At 48.0% G+C, this 21,449-nt stretch overlaps 1 protein-coding gene across 2 annotated transcripts in view; it reads left to right on the forward strand.

Moving 5' to 3' along the window:
- gfra2b (GDNF family receptor alpha 2b) overlaps positions 1 to 21,449 on the forward strand; it is a 72,280-nt gene that overhangs the window by 42,275 nt on the left and 8,556 nt on the right. The window contains exons 4-7 of one of the 2 annotated variants that reach the window (XM_069167074.1): positions 4,662 to 4,861; positions 5,521 to 5,708; positions 18,972 to 19,081; positions 19,492 to 19,632. In XM_069167074.1, coding sequence (XP_069023175.1) covers positions 4,662 to 4,861; positions 5,521 to 5,708; positions 18,972 to 19,081; positions 19,492 to 19,632 — 639 coding nt within the window. The remainder of the gene's footprint in view (positions 1 to 4,661; positions 4,862 to 5,520; positions 5,709 to 18,971; positions 19,082 to 19,491; positions 19,633 to 21,449) is intronic. The other variant, XM_069167083.1, reaches the window with a different exon arrangement.

Genomic DNA, 21,449 nt, shown 5'->3' on the forward strand with positions numbered 1-21,449 from the left:
TTTAAAATGTGCTACATTTTCACAAAGACAAAAAAAAAAAAAAAAAAACGAAGTTATTTGTGCCTCCAAATGTGACAGCGAAAGTGTTTTTCTTCTATTTAAGCCATTAACCGGGAGCAATCAGGTAGAATCAGCTGCGGCAGAAACAAACAAAAAAAAGATGTCTTTCTTTATATTTCGCTGACGCGGTGTCAGTCATTCGTTTAATATGTCAATAAGAAGCCGGTGCATCAAGATGGCGCGCGAGCCTTAAATGAAGCAATTCGGAGGCTAATGAAGTCCCGTTAACCTGCGAGCGGCAGCCGCCGCGAACTCTTTTATTCTGAAAGTCGTTGGGACAAGCCTCCGACATGTGCACCAACCGAGGCGTGCTTCCAGCCCGCTTCGTTTCACACAATCGATACGGCAGCGAGGACGTGAGGCCGTGAGGAGGTGTCGGCCGCTCCTCCAAGACCAAACATGCTCATTTCACCATGCGTGCATTACGGCATGAGGCTCTGAAGCGACTGGAGAAATTAGTCATGCTGCTGGGAGCGGCGGTTTCCCCGCGCGTTCCTCGAACGCGTCGTAAAAGACGCTCGGCGTGCCTTCGTTTTTAAGATCTCCGGACGTAAGCTGTCGAATCCCGCGCGTGCTCTCTGCGGTGCATCGTCCCGTCTCTGTACGGGACGTGGAGAAGCCCGCGTTTGTTCCGGATGTCCGTCTCCGCCGTCTGTCGGGGTTGAAGACGGTGTAGTTTCCTCCGGATTCAGCCGATGGTCTCCAAACGATTGTGTTGTACCGGCCGTGTGTACTTTTAAGTTAAACAAACCCGACAGGCTTCCGCGCCGCAGCAGCGGGCTCACAGATCTCTGAACCCACCAGAGCAATTAAACGGCTTCGCTGAAGGCGGAAACAAACTTCAAACAGCGAGGTCCTCCTCCCCCTGCCGCACGTGAGCGCTGCGTTTGATACAACCGCAAACTGTATATGAAAGTGGACGCAGTGTCCGGATCTGAAAATAGAGGCCGGTACAGAAGTGCCTTAACCTGCAATACCACCGAGTGCCACTAGCGGTAGACTCCCATTCAACTTGTGTCTTTATGTCATTCGCTAAATTCACTGTTCCAGATCCAAATAATCCGTCATTAATTATAAACTAACGGCGGGCGTGTCTGTTTGATTGACAGGCCTGTGGTGCAGTTAGGTTACGGCTATCGGTGGGCGGGACGTAATATCCTCGGGTTACCAAGCAGATCGAGTCAGATTCACCGCTCCGAACTGGCAAGATGGCGCCGGACAAAGTTCGAACTCCACGCTTCATAACGGCTTATTACAAACTAACCGGTGACGTCGCTGCTGGTTGCCGCTTCGATACAACCGATCATGACGTTTTAATCAAACATTCTTTTACTTTATTTCTCAGGAGGAAGATTTGTGGTCAGTTTTAGGTGTCGCAGACGTTTGTAGCAAAATGTGGTGTTCATCAAGGAACGATTCTGGGTCCCGCTCTGTTTTTATTTTACCGTTAAATCGCCGTAATGTTACTCAGCTTTCTGCATCACCAGTTCTCTCACTGATAGAAATACAAAATTAACAGGCAAATATTTGACTTTCTCCTCAGATCAAAAGCAGAAAAAATGATTCAGAGTTTGGGAAAAAAAAAAAAAAGAAAGATTTAATTCAAACACTGTCAAACAAACAAACCAAAGACCATTTGCTGCTTTTTACTTTCATTACAAGTTCACCTTTTTAATCAAGCGGTCAGGTCGCTCCATCGCCTGAAGCGTCTTCTCGAACTCGTGTTAAAATGATTTGACTTTCTTTTTCTAGTGGCTCAACAACCAAAAATAAATAAATCAATGCTCAAATCCCAAATGGCCACTGAGGCACCAACGAACGAATCTCATGGAAAAAAGTCTATTTAGGCGAGCCGAACGTTTCAGAAGATTAATTTGACCATTTCAAACAAGCAAAACAGCAAAACGACAGCGTCCGCTGCTTCTCTAGCCCCGATAAAAAAAAAAAAGACTATAAACCCTGCCTGCTGTTGCTATACCTCCATACCCATATTTGTAGATTCACCTGAGGTGCCCGAGCTGACCCGGTGCCTTCAAAATAAAAGCATCAACAATTCCTCCGATTCATTAAAGTAATGGTATTAATAACACAGTCAACAAATTTATCTCTATTATTCAAAGAAAAACAGCACCAAAATAAATCGACGCGGGTTTAATAAGTAAACACAACTAATAGCGCCAATACTAAAAATGAAAGCGACTCGTAACGATTCCTCAAAAGGAACATAAACATTTACATAAAGGGTTCGATGGAGACGAGGTATGTTTATACTACATTATAAATCATCCCGTCCTGTGCGGTGTGTCTTTATTTTTGCATTCAGAAGAAGATCTGGTTTCGTTCAGCGGCTCATCATCGCCGCTTTCCTGGAAACGCACTGCTGTTTGTTGCAGCTCAGGGGCTTCTTGTGTGTGTGTATGTGTGTGCGTGCGTGTGCGTGCGTGCGTGTGCGTGCGTGTGCGTGTGTGTGTGTGTGTGTGTGTGTGTGTAAGTAAACTGCCAGTGGATGTTTGAGTTTGAAGAAAAACATGTTCCATTAGAGACGACTCTGTCAGTGATAATAAAATGCTGCAAAGCACTACAGTACATCCCATCTTGTAAACTCCTGCATGCTGAGTACACAGAGAGACCGAGCTTGTGTGTGTTGCCAGTGTGTGTGTGTGTGTGTGTGTGTGTGTGTGTGTGTGTGTGTGTGTGTGTTCAGACTGACGTGCACCAAGGTTATCTGCAGGGAAAACAACACAGTGTGAAGCTCCAAGGGAACATACTGATACCAGAGACAAACACCGCGTTGCCTCACACCCACACCCACACACACACACACACACACCACGCACCCGCGCGTGCGGTAATTGTGGCAATATTCATAATTAATTGTAAGAGACGTGTGGAGGTGATGGCAGCTCGCGGTGGTGGACCCTCCGTCACCCCTCTCACTTCGGCTCGCCGCTCTTTGTTGTAACGATACGCACGCTCTTCTGGTTCAAAGGCTGAGAAGACATTTACACGCACGCAGCTACAGCAGCAGCAGCAGCAGCAGCAGCGTTTCTCTTCCCTCTGAAGCACCGCAGGCCGGTCAACGTTTCCGACTCACCGAGAACAAAACAGCGGACGACGCTTTTCAGACATCTCAGCCTCTCGGGAAGCCGAGTTTTCAGAGTATTTTGGTGTATAGTTGTGTCGACAGACAGGAAATGTGGGGAAATAAATCAGATCATTGTGCGCACGGCCGGGATTCGAACGAGGGACTCGGAGATCATGGTTTAACCCACTCGGTCGTCGCTCTGGATTTATTATCGGTATAATCTGATGTAGCGCTCCTTAAAGACCGGGCACATGATCCGGTAGCAAAGTGCAGGACTCCCGGGGGGGTTCTAAGGAGGTTCCTGGTGGGGTTCCTGGGGTGTTTTTTTGGGGGTTACGGGGTTTCTGGGAGGGGTTCCTGGATATTTCTAGGGGTCCTTAGGGGCTCCTGGGGGTTCGACACTGTTCGAATTGCTGTTCAATCCGTGTTTTTCCACCTTTCCTGCCTGAACAGAATTTATTGATGAGGGAGGAAATACCTTTCGATATTTAAAGCCTGGATCTGGTAGGAAATCTGGTTGTTAACAGCTCGATCGATTCGTTCTAGGCAGGCAGGCAGGCAGGCCTCCGGTTTTCCTTCATTAACCTGCAGTTGTTGCTGTTTCCTGATGAAAACGTGTAAGAGCTCAAGGGAGGAGGGGGGGGGGGTCATCACGCCACACTTTAAAGGGCTTTTATGGGCCGAGGTTCCAGTTCCCTCTCCCATTAGACTGGTGGAATTGGATGTGTTGGGCCGGAGCTTAATGGTGTCGACGTGTTTGTGTGTGTTCGCGCTCGGCACTCTGCTGTGACATTCACACGTGTGATGGGATCTCTGGAGATGTCCACTCGTCTGCGAAGGTGTCAGACGTCGTCTCGGGTCGGCAGGGGACGGACAGACGGATGGACGGAGCTCCACTGTGACGCCGTGCTGATCAGGGTGGAGGCTCTCATTTACACACGTTTGCACGTGAAACGCGTTCACGTTTGCTGACAGCTTTTTTCTCGAGCCGTCAGAGGTTGTAGAGCAGCAGGTGGTAGAGGAAATGCATTTCGGAGGAAAACGCTTACATTTCTGCTGCGTCAGATTCAAAGATGTGTAACAGACAGCTAAGCGTGTAACTGTCACGCCTGGACTGCCCCAAGCGTAGCTATGTCACGCTTTGCTGCAGCGAACAGGCGTGTCTATTTCACGCTTTGCAGTGACACTGGGTTGTGGGCACTGAATAAAAACTTAGCACTTTAATTACGTGTCCTGAGTCGCGGGTGTGGGTCCGGTCTGTGTTTCCCGGCGGTCGTGTTTACATCACTGAACGATAAACAGAAGTAAACAACAACGCTGTTTCTCACAAAACTAACAATTAGAAAATTTGGGACAAACAGTTGCACAGCAGCAGAGTGATTTGAGTTCAACACCAGCAGGAAGTCTGAAAATGTTCAGTTATCCTTTAACAAGCGCTCTCGAACAGATCCGATGAGTTTGCGACTTTAAATCTGATGAAACTTTTTCTCTCTCTCTCTCTCTTTCTCTCTCTCAGATTCGTCTCTGTCGAAGATGAGCCCCTGCTCCGAGGCCGGGAAACCCTGCAACCCCTGCCTGGACGCGGCGAAGGCGTGTAACCTCAACGAGACGTGTAAACGTCTGCGCTCCGCCTACAACTCCATCTGCAGCAAGGCCACGCCCCCGCAGCCCTCTGTGGCCAATCAGGAGCCGTGCAGCAGGAAGAGATGTCAGAAGGTCGGTGCAGTTTGATGTTTGAACGCTGAATACAGACAGTCAAGAGACGTTCAGGTGTTTGTGAAGGACGATACGGTTCTGGCTGCAGCCTGCAGAGAAGGGGGCGTGGCCTGAGGTGGGCGTGGTTTTAGGTGTTGCTCTCACCTCACAAAACGCCTTGGATTTATTATGTATTTTAATGTCCCTGCCATGTTAAACTGGGAAAATTGTCTTGTTTCTTTTTCAAACTCTATTGTCACAAATTACTAATACACTAATTCTAAAACGTATTTGTCATCCGCCTGTTAGCTTGCTAAATTGTTAGCCTGTGTGGCTTCTAGACGCCGTCCACGTTGCTGTTGCCTGGCAATGACTTAACCACTTAAATGCCCAAGCACACGGTGGACACAAGTTCCATTTAAATGCAGCATTTATATCAGCCAGTGAACGCCACGAAAAAAAAAGCGACAAATGCACGCAAATATTTACAAAAATATTGTTTACGATCCTCTCTATTTATTTTTTTCACCATGTTGTGCACAAACGTAGCAAAGATCAGCCCGATCCCGTTAAAGCTTTATGTTTTCAGGAGACGATGATTAAACGGCGCTGTGTTGTTGTTAATCTTGAGGTTTATTTATTTATTTATTTATTTTTTTTGTCCCTCCTGTGTGTCGCAGGCGCTGCGTCAGTTTTTCGAGCGGGTGTCGTGGGAGCTCAGCTACCCGCTGCTCTTCTGCTCCTGCCCGGACCAGGCGTGCGCCGAGCGCCGCCGCCGCACCATCGTGCCGTCCTGCTCGCACCAGGAGAGGCACAAGCCCACCTGCCTGGAGCTCCGGCGCACCTGCCGCTCCGACGCCCTCTGCAGGTGAGAGCGGGCCCCTCTCGGCGGCCAATCAGGCGCGACCTCGGCCGCGGGAGGAGGCCCTCCTCCGGCTGGCAAGCCCGCGCCGCTGATTACGGTCGAATTCAGGAACTAATCAGTGAAATCAGCTGCTGAAGAGCTTAATTGGAAAGAAATGCGTGAGGCTCTCGGGTCCAAATTACACATTTGATTGATAACGGCTGGCTTTAAAAGGTTAGGGGAGCTCGGAAGTGGAGGAAGTGAAGTGAGGAACACTCACTCTCCTCAAACTCCCTCTGTCACCGCGGTGGAAAACAAGCAGGCGCGTGATTGGCTGCTTTGGCATGAGCTGAATCCCGTGGTGGAGGCAGGAAGGGAAGGTTTCAGCGGGGTGGGGAGGTAGGGGCGAAAATGGAGGGAGGGGAAGATCAATCAATCGATCAGAACTACGCGGAGGTTTCAGAAAGGCAGAACATCTTCTGCATTTATCCAAAGTGAGATGTTTGTCTGACGTTGGAAGGTGAGCAGCAGGAGCGGGTCACGTGGCCGACAGGAAACGGCCACAAACACACTGATTGATGCCGTGAGTAGTTGTTATTGATCAGTAGACACATCGTCAGGAGTGGCGATGTGGTTTTAAAGCAGACTGCGATCGGGCACGTCGTTCCCAGCTTCAGATTTACTGTTGATTTGTGCCGTTAAAGGGCCACTCCGTGCTACGATGGCTGCTCACAAATACTCCGAGGTGTTGAGTCTCTGCAGGGCCGTGACGAGTTGACGGACTGAAGTGAACAAAAGACTCTCGGTAGTCTTCATCTCTTCGGACCTTCCTCATCGTTTATGATTAAAAGAGCGAACGGGGACGTCAGCCGTTGTCTAACCGTTCAGCAACGAGATGGGATACTTAAAAACGTTAGTAAAAGGAATAAAATGTGCTAAAATGTCCTTTTCAAAAAAAATATTAATAAAATGTCCCAAATATGTCTGAAAATTGTCTTTAAAAAAACATAATCTTAAAATGTCTGAAAGAAATTATCTGAAAATATAAATGCACTTTGAGGAAAAATATGAGAAAAAGTCTGAAATATGTTTTAAGAATATATTCATAAAATGTCAAAAAACTGGAATAAATATGAAAAAATATGACTTTCACAAATTTCCCAAGTATCTCAGAAAAATGTAAATACAAATATATGAAAATATAAATACAATGAAAGATATATATATATTCATGAAATTTCTCAAATATTTTTGAAAAATATTCAAAAAAATATATTAATTCAATGTCTAATCAAGATCAATGAGCTCCGAATATTGATCTGTGTATGAAAAGTTACGTGTATATATGTAAATAATATATCAGTAAAAACAAAATAATGACTTTGTAAAAGATGTGGGCAAAAAAAAAAAAAGAATTTTGGAAGAAATCTGATTCAAATGTTTGAAATGAATCCGTAGCTGCAGCTGGACTTGCTGTGTTGTTGAGGCTGCGGTCAGCAGATCGTTTCTCTGACGTGACCGATCACGTGATAAGTTTACATCGTCACTTTGACTCGAGCGTTGACCTGGACTGTCAGCGAGCAAGTCAAAGGTACCCGTTTAAAATTTTTTAAAAAAAGAAGAAAAAAAAGCCGACTCGGCGTTTCGCTCCTCTCGTCGGCTCACATCGGATCGCTTCCTCTCACGCCGACTCTCGGTGCTGAGGCGGCTGCACACTTGCAGTATTTTCATGCGTGCAAAGCGTCACAGGTCGCCCGAGCTCCTCGCCCCCCCTTCTTTTTTCTGAGGAGTGTTTTTTTTTTTGTCTTTTTTTTTTTCCCTTTTGTCCTCGCAGCTCGCAGTTTTTCCTCCTGAGCGTCTCACCTTGAGAGGCAGCGAAAGAGTTTCTTTTTACAGTCCGGCAGAAGAGGATTTTTTTTTTTTTTTTTTAGATTTCATTTTAAAACTCGGAGACATTCATCGGCAATGAGAGGGGCAGTGATCGCATATTCCTCGTACCACAGGCATGTGTAAATAAACGCGTTTGATGAAGTGGTGAATACGTGAATTATCGTGAATTCCTGCGTTAGTACCTCGTGAAATCATCAGGAAGTAACACGAGTTCAAACTCTTTCATTCATCACCTCATGCACGAACAACGCAACAACACGTTCATCATAATCGTGTTTAATAAATCACAATCATTGATGATGTACTCACCCCTTTAATGCTTCAATTTGTGTGTTGTTCATGCAAGAGAATGTCAAATTAGAAGACGTTGAGCTCATGTTACTTCCTGATGGTTTCATGAGGTATTAATGCAGGAATTCATGATAATGAATTCAGCCTGAAGTGAAGTGTTACCGATGGACCTTTTTTTTTTTCTCCCTCAGTACACGACGACGTGTTATTATTAATCCATTACGACGTGTTAATAGGAAGCCGTCGTGTGGAAATGCAGTTTTACTTTTTATGAAGTTGAACGACGTCACGGGAGAACTGTTCGAGTGAGATTCGAGTCACGCGGCTCACGTCTGATTTTCAGAGAATAAACACCGGGCGACCTTTTGGAAACTCGTCCCAGACTCTCGAGGTATCTGCAGAATCCTCGAACTCGTCTGACCATCTGGATGGAAAACAGCCCGTCTGCTGCACAGTGGGATTGTTTGTCTTTGTTTGTGTTTGTTTACGTGGAGAAGAACTTTCACCCCCTGACGACTGGATGGATTAAAAAATACTTTTTGTTTTTCGTGCGCCTTTCAAGGTTGTTTTGAACCCAGAAAGTTGTTCACTCAAACTCTGAAGGTGTTTCCAGAATCCACTTCGAAGCTCCGGGATTACTGTTCCCCGAGCTTAGTCTGTCAGGCAGCGCCTCTTTCCAGGAAACTAAAATACCCTCGTAAAACCATGACTCTTGAGCTGTCTGAAAAATGAGGCCGATGCAGAAGTGCCTTTAAAGTGCAATACCACCGAGGGCCACTAGAGGATGAATCTAAAAAAAAAAAAAAACTCCGGCTCCATAGAATCGAAGTCAAGACATTTTTTCCACCAAGTTTTTTTTTTGCTGTTGTTACCTTAAGTTCGTCCTTCTTATTAGTTTTCTGGCGTTTTTGGGTGCGTGTCTGTTTGATTGACAGGCCTGCGGCGCAGTCAGGTCACAGCTGTCGGTGGGCGGGACGTAGTGTCGCCGGGTTTCCAATCACATCGAGTCAGACCCACCGCCTCGCTCCCGCTCCCGGCCCGTCCAAATATGGTCACTTCCTGCTCCAAAACCGCCACCGGGAACTGGCGAGACGCCGACGGCTAAATTCCGAAATCGAAGCTTCGCGACGGCCGGGTGACGTCGCCGCTCGGTTTGTACGCGGGACGGTGTCAACCCGCATGTTTCCCTCCGTCTCGGCGCAAAAGCGGACAAAGAGAGCGGGATGGGTGCCGAGCTGAAAAAGCCTGCAGACGATGAGCCTCGTCCCCCCCCCCCCCCCCGGCAGAGGGGCTCGCCGCCGCTCCAAGGGCTCTGGTCTGCTGCCGGTAATCAGAGCGGGAGTCTCTCTCCGAGCGACTTACAGATCGGCGGCAGCGGCGGCGGATAAATCGATATCGGGGGAATGAGACCACACGCAGGAGAGCAGCACTGCAGAGCCGGAAGGACCCAGCTCGGTACCCGCATGACCCCCCCCCCCCCCCCCGCCCTTCCCAGAGGTCCCACAACCATGCACTCGGCCCAGGTATCACTCTCGGAGCGCGAATCCCGTCGTTTGATTGGCCGTAAAAGGAAACCTGAAGCGAGCTCCTTCTCTTTGCTTTTAGCCTCCATTAACCTCTGAACGGAGAGCTGCATAATCACCCACCCCCCCCCCCCCACCGCGGGTCCCCCGGGTCCCCGACGGCCTCCGCAGGGGGGCGTCCCCGTCTCCCGCGGAGGCCCGAGAGCCGGCGGGAGGAAGCGGCTGCAGCGGGGGAGCGGCGCTGATTGACACGGCGAGTAATTAAATATGGTCTTCGCCACAAGTAACGCAGAGGGAAACCCACGGAGAGCGTCTGAAAGGTTTTTGGACGTGCGGCTCCGCATTTGCATTTCAAATAAGAGCGCAGTCGCACCTGCGGTTCATTATCAGCGAGAAGCGAAGCGCTCCCGTCACGCTCGCTGCTCCGTCAGACTCCTCGGTGAACGCGCAGCAGAGGAAGAGTTCACGAGGACAAGTCACGTTCATTTTTTTCTCTCCAAGCTACAAGGTCGACACGTGGACTTTTATGTTTAATACTCACTTGTAGAAAGCTAGTCCCCCCCCCCCCTCCCCCCAAAAAATAACAGACTATTTTCTACAACAACAAAAAAAAAGAACTGGAGACATCCAACTACGACTAACTCATGAGAGGGTCGATCGGTACGTTCAGAGCCCGTTTGGAGAACTTGCCAAACTCTCGTGTTTTAGAAAGCTGAACTCCTCTCCGGTGAGAACCGCTCGGCGAAATCCCGCCGCCGCCGCCGGAACTTCTTCAGCTCCCCGAGTGTCGACCAAATAAAGGAGCTTGTTTTATACGGTGGCCCCGAGGGTCAAAACCATTTCACAGAACATCTCAGAAATCGCAAACACATTTCGGTTAACGCAAAAACACCGAGATGTTTCGGTCGATTGAAATGTTTTTGCGTTTGACCCTCGGGGCCACCGTCGTTTTTTTGTTGTTGTTTTTTTTCTTCCCTCTCTGATAACCTTCAAAAGCGAATTTTCCCCGGCAAAACCGTGTTCCACTCGCGCAAACAACGTCGTCCTAAGTTCGACTTCCCGTCCTCGTCATCGTCATCGCTCGGGTTTTAATGACCACGGGAGGTCAGAGGTGACTCCAGCAGCCCTTCGCGTTCGTTTTGTTTGTTTGTTTGCTTTGAGAGCCTCCCGTCCTGCGGACGGCTCGGTCTCCCCCCGCGCGATCGTGGAGACGATTCTCCTCCGGGGGGGGGGGGGGGGGGGGGGTTGGATCTAATTCGGTTCCGCTAAACCAACACAGACATGTTGTGGTTGTTGTGATGAAGATGAGCGGCGGGTCGCCGGCTGCTCTCCGATTTCTGCCGTCGTCGTGCTGGAAAATGATGCGAAGCGACGACTCGGCGGCGCCGCTGAAGGTTTGTTTAACCTCGCTGCGCATGCGATTAGTTTCCTCCTCTTCATCTTGCCTGTGTGCGTGTGCGTGCGTGTGTGTGTGTGTGTGCGCGCCCATGCGTGTGTGTGTGTGTGTGTGTGTGTGTGTGTGCGTGGGACGATTAGCTGCTTTGTTTTGTCTCAGTGTTCTCTCTAATTAACAATCCCTCAGTGGAGCTTCTCATTTGCATACTTACATATTTGCATAGCTGATGAGCAGCCGGGTGTCGCTCTCGCTCTGCATCAGGATGCTCCGCCCTCCGGTCCCGCCCACGCTACCCCCTCTACCGCCTCCCCTCCCCGCCCTACCCAACGCCGCTTCCTGCTCCGTCTCTCCGCGGGACGAGCGCGGCCTTATTTCCCCCTTTTTTTAAAGACTCATTCCGGTGGGGGGGGGGGGGGCCTTTCGTCTCTCCCCCCTAAAAAAAAAAAAAATGGACGCTTTCGAGACGAGCTCGGAGGAAATGAGATGAATCAGCGGGGTTGATTCTGTGTAAACACACACACACACACACACACACACCGACGCACACGCACAGACGCTCGTTGGCGTGGGGGAGAGGAGGCGAGCGGGCCTGTTGCATCGCCGCGTCCTCCCTGACCTCCGGAGAGGAGGCAGATATTTCCATCACGCCACCACCTCACCTCACTGACCGTGTAATGGAGCGCCGCCGTCGCTAGATTGGCTCCCTCGCCTTAAAAACACCATTCAGCCGCTGCCGGGGTTTTGGAAAAGCAGTTTAGCGCCGCACGCCTCAGTGCGCGCGCGTGTGTGTTTCTGTGTGTGTGTGTGTGTGTGTGTGTGTGTGTGTATGTGTGTGTGTGTGTTTGCATACATACCATCATTAGAGCGAGTGTTCCCGGGTTTGATGGGGGTCACGAGGAACCTGATGCACATAAATCCTCGCATCTGCCAGATGTGTCCCGATGGAAACCCGCCGACGAGTCCATTAGAAGTTGAGTTGTGACTTTCTTCGTCCGACACCCCGCCGAAGGCCTCAAAGGTTCAGTTCACACAAATTACAGAGGTGTAGATAAGTTACGGCGGCGGCTCCGGTCAGTGTCTTGTATCCTTCCGGGTTTTTGGGGGTTTTTTTTGTGTGTAAGTCCGGAGCTTTCTGGGTCTTTTTTTTTTTTTTCGGGAGGAGGGAAAATAGAAACAAGAAGTCGGCTCCCTCGTGTTCGAGCGCCGCCCCTCTAAAAATGAATCCTCCGCGGGGCGCCGTGATGACATTTAAGGACACGCGGACGTCTCGGGGTGTTCAGACGCAACACAAAGTGAATTTTTGATGCACTGCGACTTTTGTAAAAGATGAGCTGATGCGTTCAAGTGTTCTAACTCAAGAGGGAGGTCTCTGAGAGTTCAGCGAGTCGCCGGTATGCTGCGTTAAAGGACGCCCGCGCTTTATTGCAGCCTGCTTGCGTGAGGGCGAACCTTTAACTCTCCACCTGCTCCGTCGTAGAGATTCAGGGATCGGTGTTACAATAATTATGATCTTATTAATAAGTAATCAGTTTATACGCTGGTCGCAGATGCTGAATATAAGGAGTTACATAAATAATAACAACATTAAATAACACTGAGTATTTTTCTCTACAAACAACTACATAATAAACAATTTATTGAATGTTAATATGCTGCGTATTAATGATGAATCACAGATGATACAGAAAGAGTGTGTGAAGTGTCAGGTTTTGTGTGTGTGTGTGTGTGTGTGTGTGTGTGTGTGTGCTTTGTTTTTTTTCTTTTGTTTTTGCCCTGTTAATGCAGACGTGATAATTAAATAACACTCGAGGGATCTCGGAGTCTTTCACACCGTGATTGACAGGTGAGAGAAAGAAAGTGGGCGGAGCTCCGACGGCGGACCAGCTCACACGTGCAGCAGACTGTGTGCACATATATGTTTAAATGTGTGTGTGTGTGTGTGTGTGTGTGTGTGTGTGTGTGTGTGTGTGTGTGTGTGTGTGTGTGTGTGTGTGTGTGTTTTCACTGGAGATAATTGGATGGGTTTGTTGCACCAGTGTGGTGTGTGTGTGTGTGTGTGTGTGTGTGTGTGTGTGTGTGTGTGTGTGAGAGACTCCCTGTCATTCTGAATGCACACTGCTGCGTGACAGTCAGTAATGAGGCCAATTAGACTCACTCAGCCTCGCTGTAATTTCATTTTAATATTCTTCACCTTCTCTTTCACGCGCAGGTCAAACTGAGAGAATGTCGAGACGTCGCTGCAGCACACGACAACCGTCGTACACTCGAGGAAATGTCAACACGACAAACGGCCCGGCAGGTTTAATCTACACGAGAACACGCTAAAATACTAAAAGAACATCTGTTCCAGTCGGAATCAGTCGCTGTCAGTTGGTCTAGTCCAGTCTGGGTCTGTTGGGCTGTTTCTATCTGCATTATTTGGGTCTTATTTGGTCCGGTCCAGTCCACATCAGTTGGTCCAGCCTGGATCAATTGGGTCAGTTGGTTGGTTCCATTTTGAGTGAGTTTATCTGGTCCAGTTTGGATCAGTCGGGTCACTTGGTCCAGTCTGTATCAATTGATCTGATCCAGGATGGCTCAGTCGGGTAAGTTGGTCCGGTCCATTCTGGGTCAGTTGGTCCGACCCAGTTTTCCTTAATAAAAAAAAAAAAAAAATCGTACCCCGGGGCTAACGAACTGACAACAGAGTACTGCCTGTGTCTGTCCATTACAGAATCTGTGGTTCCAGCGCTGCCCTGCAGACGAGGGCTTTTTTTTTTTTTTTTTCTTTCTTTCTTTTTTTTTGGAGGGAGGGGAGGGGGGTTAAATTTTGATGGAGCCGCAGAGTTTGGACTTTAAATACACAGAAGCACCCTGCAGCTATCGTGTGCACGCATGAAAGTCCTCGCTGCGTTCAGGTCCACGTGGTGCTCTAGACCCTCGGCACTTTCTGCTGGCTGCAAAACCGTCAGTCATGTCTTATTCAAATACGTTTATTTTTTCATGAATTTTGCTTTGAAGCCGAATGTCTGGAATCTGATTTTTTTTTTTTTTGGGGGGGGGGGGGAGAACTACTAAGGTCAGAGAAAGTACAGTTACACCCCCCCCCCCCCCCCCCCCCCCCCTCCGTCCTCCTCTCCGTCTCCCAGCTGATGATTAGTTTAGATGAATCTTTAACGAGCCCTGCGGGGAAACGAGCGAGCTCAGCCTGGATTTGATCAAGTGGTTTCCGAGGCGGCAGATTGAACCTCTCGGTGACTCTTCCTGCTGTCTTCGCCGCTCTGACCTTCAGTGGTACCGATCCGCTTCCTTAGACAATTACGGTGTTTTGTTTAAAGGAGACCGCGCGTATTTCCTTTTCATCCGTGATAACAGGAGATACGAAGCTGTTAATTTACTCCCTCTGGCGCTCGTAACCGTGACGCCCCGCTGTAGAGCCGTCAGGAACACCGGGGGGAGCCTTGAACACCTTCGGCCGAGTCCACCATCTGTTACTGGGTTTAGTTCCAGTCCAAACGGGTTGAGTCAGAAACCTTCAAAATAATCACATTCATTATAACATGTAATAAATGATGGAAAGATAAAGACGTTGCAAGCCAACCGTGAAACTTAGATATGGTTCTACCGAGCACAGGAAGTCATGCTCGCAGGTTTACGTGCCACATTTTCACACGCATTTCCCATGATGCCTTACAGGCTGATGAGGACATTAATTAGACTCAGCATCAGAATTTTTTTTTCTTTGCCGTGTGCATAGACTGTGTATAAAAGTGGACGTAGCTTCTGGCTCTGAAAAATGAGCCCTTAAACTGCAATACCACTGAGTGCCACTAGAGGGTGGCTCCAAAAAGCGCCAGTTTCCATAGACCCGATTCAACTTCTCAGTCAATTAAAATTTTCCACAAGTTTCCTGTTTGTCATTTGCTAAATTCACTCTTCCAGATTAGTCTTCTGGCGGTGCATCTGAAAATAATCCCATCATTAATTAGAAATCTTTAAAAAAAAAAAAAAAAGCTGTGTTCAGCAGCTCAGCTGCACCCGAACATCACAGCGGCACAATTAACACACGATTTAAAAGCGACTCCGTCAACAATAAAAGCAAAACACGACACGCGAGAAGCCTAAAGTCTGAAGCGTCGCTGTCACGCCGTCACGGACGACGTCCGGTAAATCAAAAAGCAAAGAAGCAGCCTCTGTCGGTAAAATGTCTGACAGGCGTAACATGATTACGGTGCGTCGGCTGATCGATGCCGACCTGTCGCAGTCGTCCTTTAAAATTCAGCCACGTGTGTGGAAACTTGTCTCTCCTCGTGTTGCTTTGAAACGACGGGCTGCCGAACACAAAACACAACTCCGCAGTCGACCGGCTGAGTCACTTCTCCCACTGCAGTCTGACGAGTCGAGGGTGGAGGTGTCACCCCCGATTTTGAGAGCGCCGGTGTGTGTGTGTGTGTGTGTGTGTGTGTGTGTGTGTGTGTGTGTGTGTGTGTCTGGGAAGACTGAAGCCTGTGTCCAAAGACCTGGTTCAGGGTTCAAGTGGGGATCAGGTCCTGGGAGGTGAAGAACGGCATTACATCAGTGAGGGTCCTCACACAGATAGTAGCGTGTGTGTGTGTGTGTATGTGTGTGTGTGTGTGTGTGTGTGTGTGTGTGTGTGTGCGCGCATGCATAAATGTGCCAAATTGAAAACTGGCAGAGAGTGTGTGTTCGTCATTGTGTCTTTTGTCGCCAGTGTGACTCATGCAGTTCAACAGCCAACTACACACACACACACACACACACACACACACACACACACACACACACACACACACACACACACACACACAGCAACACACCTCAGAGGACATGACATTGACTTGCATTTATTTCTTGCACGAATAGTTTTTCTTGTTGGCTTCATGTTGCAGCCACGGAGGTGACTGCTTGGTTTGGACCAACTGCATATAAACGTGGACGAAGTTTCCGTGTCTGAAAAGTGGGGCCGATGCGGAAGCGCCTTAGACTGCGATACCACCGGGTGCCGCTGGAGGGCGACTCCATAAAAGCCTCCATAGACTCCCATTCAACTTCTCCCATGAAATATAAAAAAATTTTGTATGAGGTCTTTCGGTGTTGTTAGCTAAAGTCGCTCCTTCTTATTTGTTTTCCAGCGGTCCGTCTGAAAATAATCCCGTCATTAATTCGAAAATTACCCTCAAAAAGACGTGTTTTTGGAGGGGCGTGTCTGTTTGATTGACATGCCCTGTGGTGCAGTCAGGTTTCTGCTATCGTTGGGCGGGACTTAGAGTCCCCAGGTTTCCAGTCAGATCCACCGCTCGCTCCTCCAGATGTGGTCACTTCCTGCTCCAAACTGCTCCAAACTCGCAAGATGGTGACGAAGATGACCTCCGAACCTCGTTCACCAAACAGCGGGCGACGTCTCTGCCGGTTGCCGCTCGGTTCGGACTAAAGCTCAGTCATCTTACTTGTTTTTTTGTTGCCGTGAGGGACAGATGTCGCCACAATGTCACTGTGTAGACGTATTTCTGTCCACACACGTACACACACACACACACACACACACTGACCTCTGCGTGAAAGTCAAACACTCAGCACTCAGACCTGTCAGCCTGTATCACTCTCTGCGGCAGACAGACAAAGCAAACACAAACACTTTCACTGATACTTGTTTCGAGCACTCAGGCATCCACACACACACACACGTCTGTTCTTCTCTCTCTGTGAGGAGACGCACCTTCACCATCCACCTGAACCTGCCTCTAATCTGATATGTCCTCACAAAGATAGCTGAACAAGAACACACACACACACACACACACACACACAGGTGGACCTGCATCTATCACGCCGCCCTCAAACAGCGAGGGGATCACGCGTCCCTGTCGCCCCCGCTGACCCGACCATACGCCGTCTTTCACCTCCCTTCACCCCCGCCCTCCCGCCTCCCCCAAAAAAACAAAAATAAATAAACACGCCGCGTCGTCCCTTTTTCCATCAGGACGGAGGAGGACAAGCTCCGGTTTTAAAGGAGGAGGACAGAGAGACAAAGGGAACGAGATGGAAAAACTAGGACAGACGGTAGATTAAGCCGGCTCTTCTGAGCGGTTATTACCTGCGACAGTTTTCTCGCGCGTTAACATATGCATGATGTCGTGGATACTGCGGGACACGCGCGCTGGAAGTGCAGATAATCTCCCAACGACTGCGCGAATCAGCCTTTTATCTCCACGAGGATTTGCTCTCTCTCTCTCTCTCTCTCTCTCTCTCTCTCCGGCGAGCTTCCCCGTGCGTCTGTTCAATCTGCGTTGCTTAAATTTGAATTGCATTTCTGAAGGACGTTACACAACGACGGTGGAAATTACAGGCGGTCGAACGGGCGCGCACGTGCTCGCCAACGCGCGGATAAAAGCGACGGACCGACAATCGGTTTGTTTGAGTGGCGTCGCTGCGATCGACGGATGAGCTTCGGGAAGGGACGAGTGAATTTGCGTTGTTCGTTTTCACATATATTTTTTTTTCCCCCGACGTTGTCGGAGACCCCTCGATGTTCGAATTGGCCTCAAAGCTACGGACGGACGGACGGACGGTGAATGTTAGACACGCTCATTCCAACTCGTTCAGCTGAGAATGTCTCGGATAATTGAGCCGTTTTGGTTTTGTTTTTAAAAAAAAAAAAAATATTTAGTTGTAAAAAAAACACAAGTATTTAGTAGTACCACCAAAAACAAAACAGTGCAGCGTCATTACTCACAACATTAAATTACCTTTTGTCTACTGGATCAAAAATTCAATGAGCCACCTCCACCAACCAAAAAAGACAGTTTACCTGCTAAAGTGGCAAAAATCTCTGGAGAACTTCTCCACCGGATGTTTCCAACATTTTTAATCACACAAATACGTCAACTTACTCTCAAACAAAATGAATACAGAAGATAAAAGTTTGAGCTGCCGTCGATCTTGAAGGCCGAATTTTGCTTCTTTCTTGTTTTTACCTTGTTCGACTCAATCCTTCTTCTAAAAGAGTCCTGAAGTTTGGTTTTGCAGGAACTTGGAGCATCTCGTTGTGTAATTCAAACATAATCACTTGGATTTCGCTTCATTAACTCTCTTTTTTTTTTTTTTTTTTTACGACATCTTATTGTTTCATCATCATCAATTAAAAAAAATGAAAAAAGATCAACACCAGAGGTTATTTGTACTCATTATGATCCTTACGTTTTATTCCAAAGAAGTGCCGTAAAGTGCAATACCACTGAGGGCCACTAGGGGCTGGCTCAAAAAAAAAAAAAAACCTCTAACTCCAATAGACTCCCATTCAAAAAGCATCAAGTTCTCTCCTGAAATACAAAGTCAGTAAATGTTTTCCACGAGTCATCATGGTGTCGTTGTATAAACTCCCTCCTTCTGATCAGTATTCTGGTGGTTCCTTCTGAAAATAATTCCAGCATTGATTAGATATTAGGACTCAAACACACCTATGTTCTGGGGTGGGTGTGGTTTGATTGACAGGCCTATGATGCAGTCAGGTTTCCGGTATAGATTGGCGGGGCATACTGTCTTTTCTGCACCCCCCTCCCCCCCAAAAAAAAAAAAAAAAACATCTGTTGACATTCACTGCCCTCTACTGGCCATAATAGTTATGACACGAACAGAGGAGGTAATGTAGGTAAAGGGAGGAGGTTGGGCTGGATGGACGGGTCAACAAAACTTGAATTCCTGTTTGAAACCATGACGACGAAGGTCCTACAACCTCACTGATATGTATCTGAAACTCAAACCAGGGATCTTTTCCTGAAACCAAAACACAACGTCGTCAAAGGGCTAGTCTGATTTTCCACTGTGATTTATTTAATCTCCTGCCTGCCGTACGCTCCTTTGGCCGAATCAGCCGTTAATATTTGTGCTACATTTGGATGGAAACCTGGATGTTAATCAACAGCAAACTGTTTCGACAAGATGTTCTTTCTGTTAGCTGTGGCTCCTCCGGTCAAAAAAAAACAAAAAAAAAACTTCTGAGAAACAATAAGCAGCTGACATGTTGTTACCGACCCGTGCTAGCGCGCTCCTGGCTGGTTAGCGTATTAGCAGTTAGCTCGCAGCTGGCGTCGTTCAACAAAAAAAAAAAAAAAAAAACACGACTCGGCATTCTGCACCTTTTCTTTTCCAGCGGTGCTAACCTGTCGCGTGTCGTTTCTGCCGCCGCAGGTCTCGACTCGCCGACTTCCACATGAACTGCCAGATGACGCCGCATGCCGTCACCAGCTGCCCTCACGACAACTACCACGGCTGCCTCATGTCCTACGTCGGCCTCATCGGTGAGTCCCGCGGGAAGCCCTCCTTTTCAAAGCAAAAGGTCGAGCTCGTTCATCGGCGTGTTGTTTTTTTTTCTGATGAAGCAGAAATGTTAAAGTTAATGCGCCGTCGTTGTTGAATTATTCTGTGTTCACCACACGAGCCGCTGTAGTCCAGGCGCTTTCGTCCCTCGACGATTATTACGAGTCGCTCTGAATTCCTCGAATGGAGGAAAAACTCCATTCGAGAAATTTAGAGTGACTCATTTCTTCTCTGGAAATCGTCAAGCGGTTCAATTCCCAATTTGGAGAAATCCTCTTTCCCTTTCTCGCCCCCTCACCCCCCGGCTAATCTCCACGGTAATTCTTCCTTCCCTCCCTCTTCCTCTTCCTCTTCCTCCTCCTCCTCCTCCCTCGTGTCTCTTCCCCTTCAGGTTCAGACGTGACGCCGAACTACAGCGACAGCAGCCCCTCCAACATCACCATGAGCCTGTGGTGCACCTGCAGGGGCACCGGCCACCAGGAGCCCGAGTGCGACGCCTTCCACCGGGACTTCACGCACAACACCTGCCTCAGTGAGTCCCGCGGTGCCGCCGCCGCACTGACGTAGAAAAGACCCAAATTTAGACACACAAAGATTAGAAGAAATAATTATGAAAAGACGGAAAGAAGATCCTCCAAAGTGGGAGGCGATTACAGTCGGGGTCAGAGCGGGGCGGGCGGTTAACGATTATCCTCTTTATGAAATAATCGTTTTTTTTCTCTCTTAATTAAGGACATTTTGAACGATTGAGTTTCTGCTGATTCATTTTGAAACGAAGTGACGGAGAGTAGAAAATAACGTTTTTATTTAACATCTTTTGCTTTGAAAAGTTGAAATGGTTTTCTGCCAAATCAACTGAAAAGCAGCGAAATTGGAACAATTGTATTGATTTACGTTGTTTTTCTGTTGATTAACTGATTCACTCATCGATCAACGAACAAATAAGTTCAGCCGATGTTCGGTTTATAAAGATGTGACGTGGAGGGGGGAAAAAAAAAAGCAGAAAACATTCCCATTCCTTGGAAAATGATTCATCTCATTGATTATTAAAAATAATTGCTGATTCATTTTCTGTCCATTAACTAAGCAATCAATCAGCTGATCATTTCAGCTGTAGTTCAGTTACAACACGGAGCAGAGAAAAACTGAAAAACATCTTTTAAGAAGCTGAAATCAGAAGCGTTTTGGGGCTTCTTCTTTTTTGTTGTTGTTGTTGCCTGAAACGTGACTGAATTTGAACGATCAAAACGCTTAAAGACGAGTTCATTCCTTCTCCGATGAGTCGGCAGATCGTTTGAGCTGCGCGGCGATCTGATCGCAGCGGTGCTCAGATTTTACCTGACTTGAGTGTTTATTCTTGGACGACGTCTCGAATGATTCAGATCTTAATCGGCGCATTTGAAAGGAGACGCCGGGCCGCCCTCTTCGGATCGCGCGAGCCGGGTATTTTTTTTTTTTTTCCAGTACGCTCGTGGACGAGGAAAATAGAGCCGAGCGAGGCCCGATAATTTGAGGAGAAAGGTGAGACGGAGGAGGGAAAGTGAACAAAGAACAAATGCTCAGTGAACAAAGATATTCGGTTCACTGTGTGACAAAGAAAACAAAAGAAAATATTTGACATTTTTAGGCACTGAATCCTTACCGAAAAGTTTCCCATGTTTACCGCACGTGATCACATGTACGACGCATGTTGAGCAACGTATGATTAACGTAGGAAGAACATGTGGAAAAGGGTTCTCATAGGAATAGCGTGGCGCCAGTGGACGATTTGTGAGCTGTCATTTAAAAGCCTCCAGTTCGGTATTTCAGCCGTCGCCATCTTGTGTTTTTTCGGAGCCAGAAGTGACCATATTTGGACGAGGTGGGAGGAGGAGCGAGGGGTTGATCTGACTCGATCTGATTGGAAACCCCGAGGACGCTATGCCCCGCCCACCTACGGCAAAAACCCGACTGAACCACGGGCCTGTCAATCAAACAGGCCCGCCCCCAGAACATAGCTGTGTTTGAGTCCTAATATCTGATGAACGCTGGAATTATTTCCAGAAGTTTTATCTAATGACACCATGATGACCCGTGGAAAACACTTACTGACTTTGTATCTCAGGAGAGAACTTGATGCTTTTTGAATGGGAGTCTATTGGAGCTGGAGTTTTTTTTTTGAGCCAGCCCCTAGTGGCCCTCGGTGGTATTACACTTTAAGGCTTCACTTTTCAGAACCGGACACTACGAACAGTTTTACATCCAGTTTGTGGGACTAACATTGCCCATTTTTTATCTGGACGTCCTTCCTACTAAATACACAACCTCCTGTTCGTAAAGAAAATCACCCAGTAAGACCCCAAACTGTTT

Source organism: Embiotoca jacksoni, unplaced genomic scaffold (genome assembly GCF_022577435.1).
Source record: "Embiotoca jacksoni isolate LCO1_2020_lvr unplaced genomic scaffold, fEmbJac1.0.p SCAF_10, whole genome shotgun sequence".
NCBI lineage: Eukaryota > Metazoa > Chordata > Actinopteri > Embiotocidae > Embiotoca > Embiotoca jacksoni.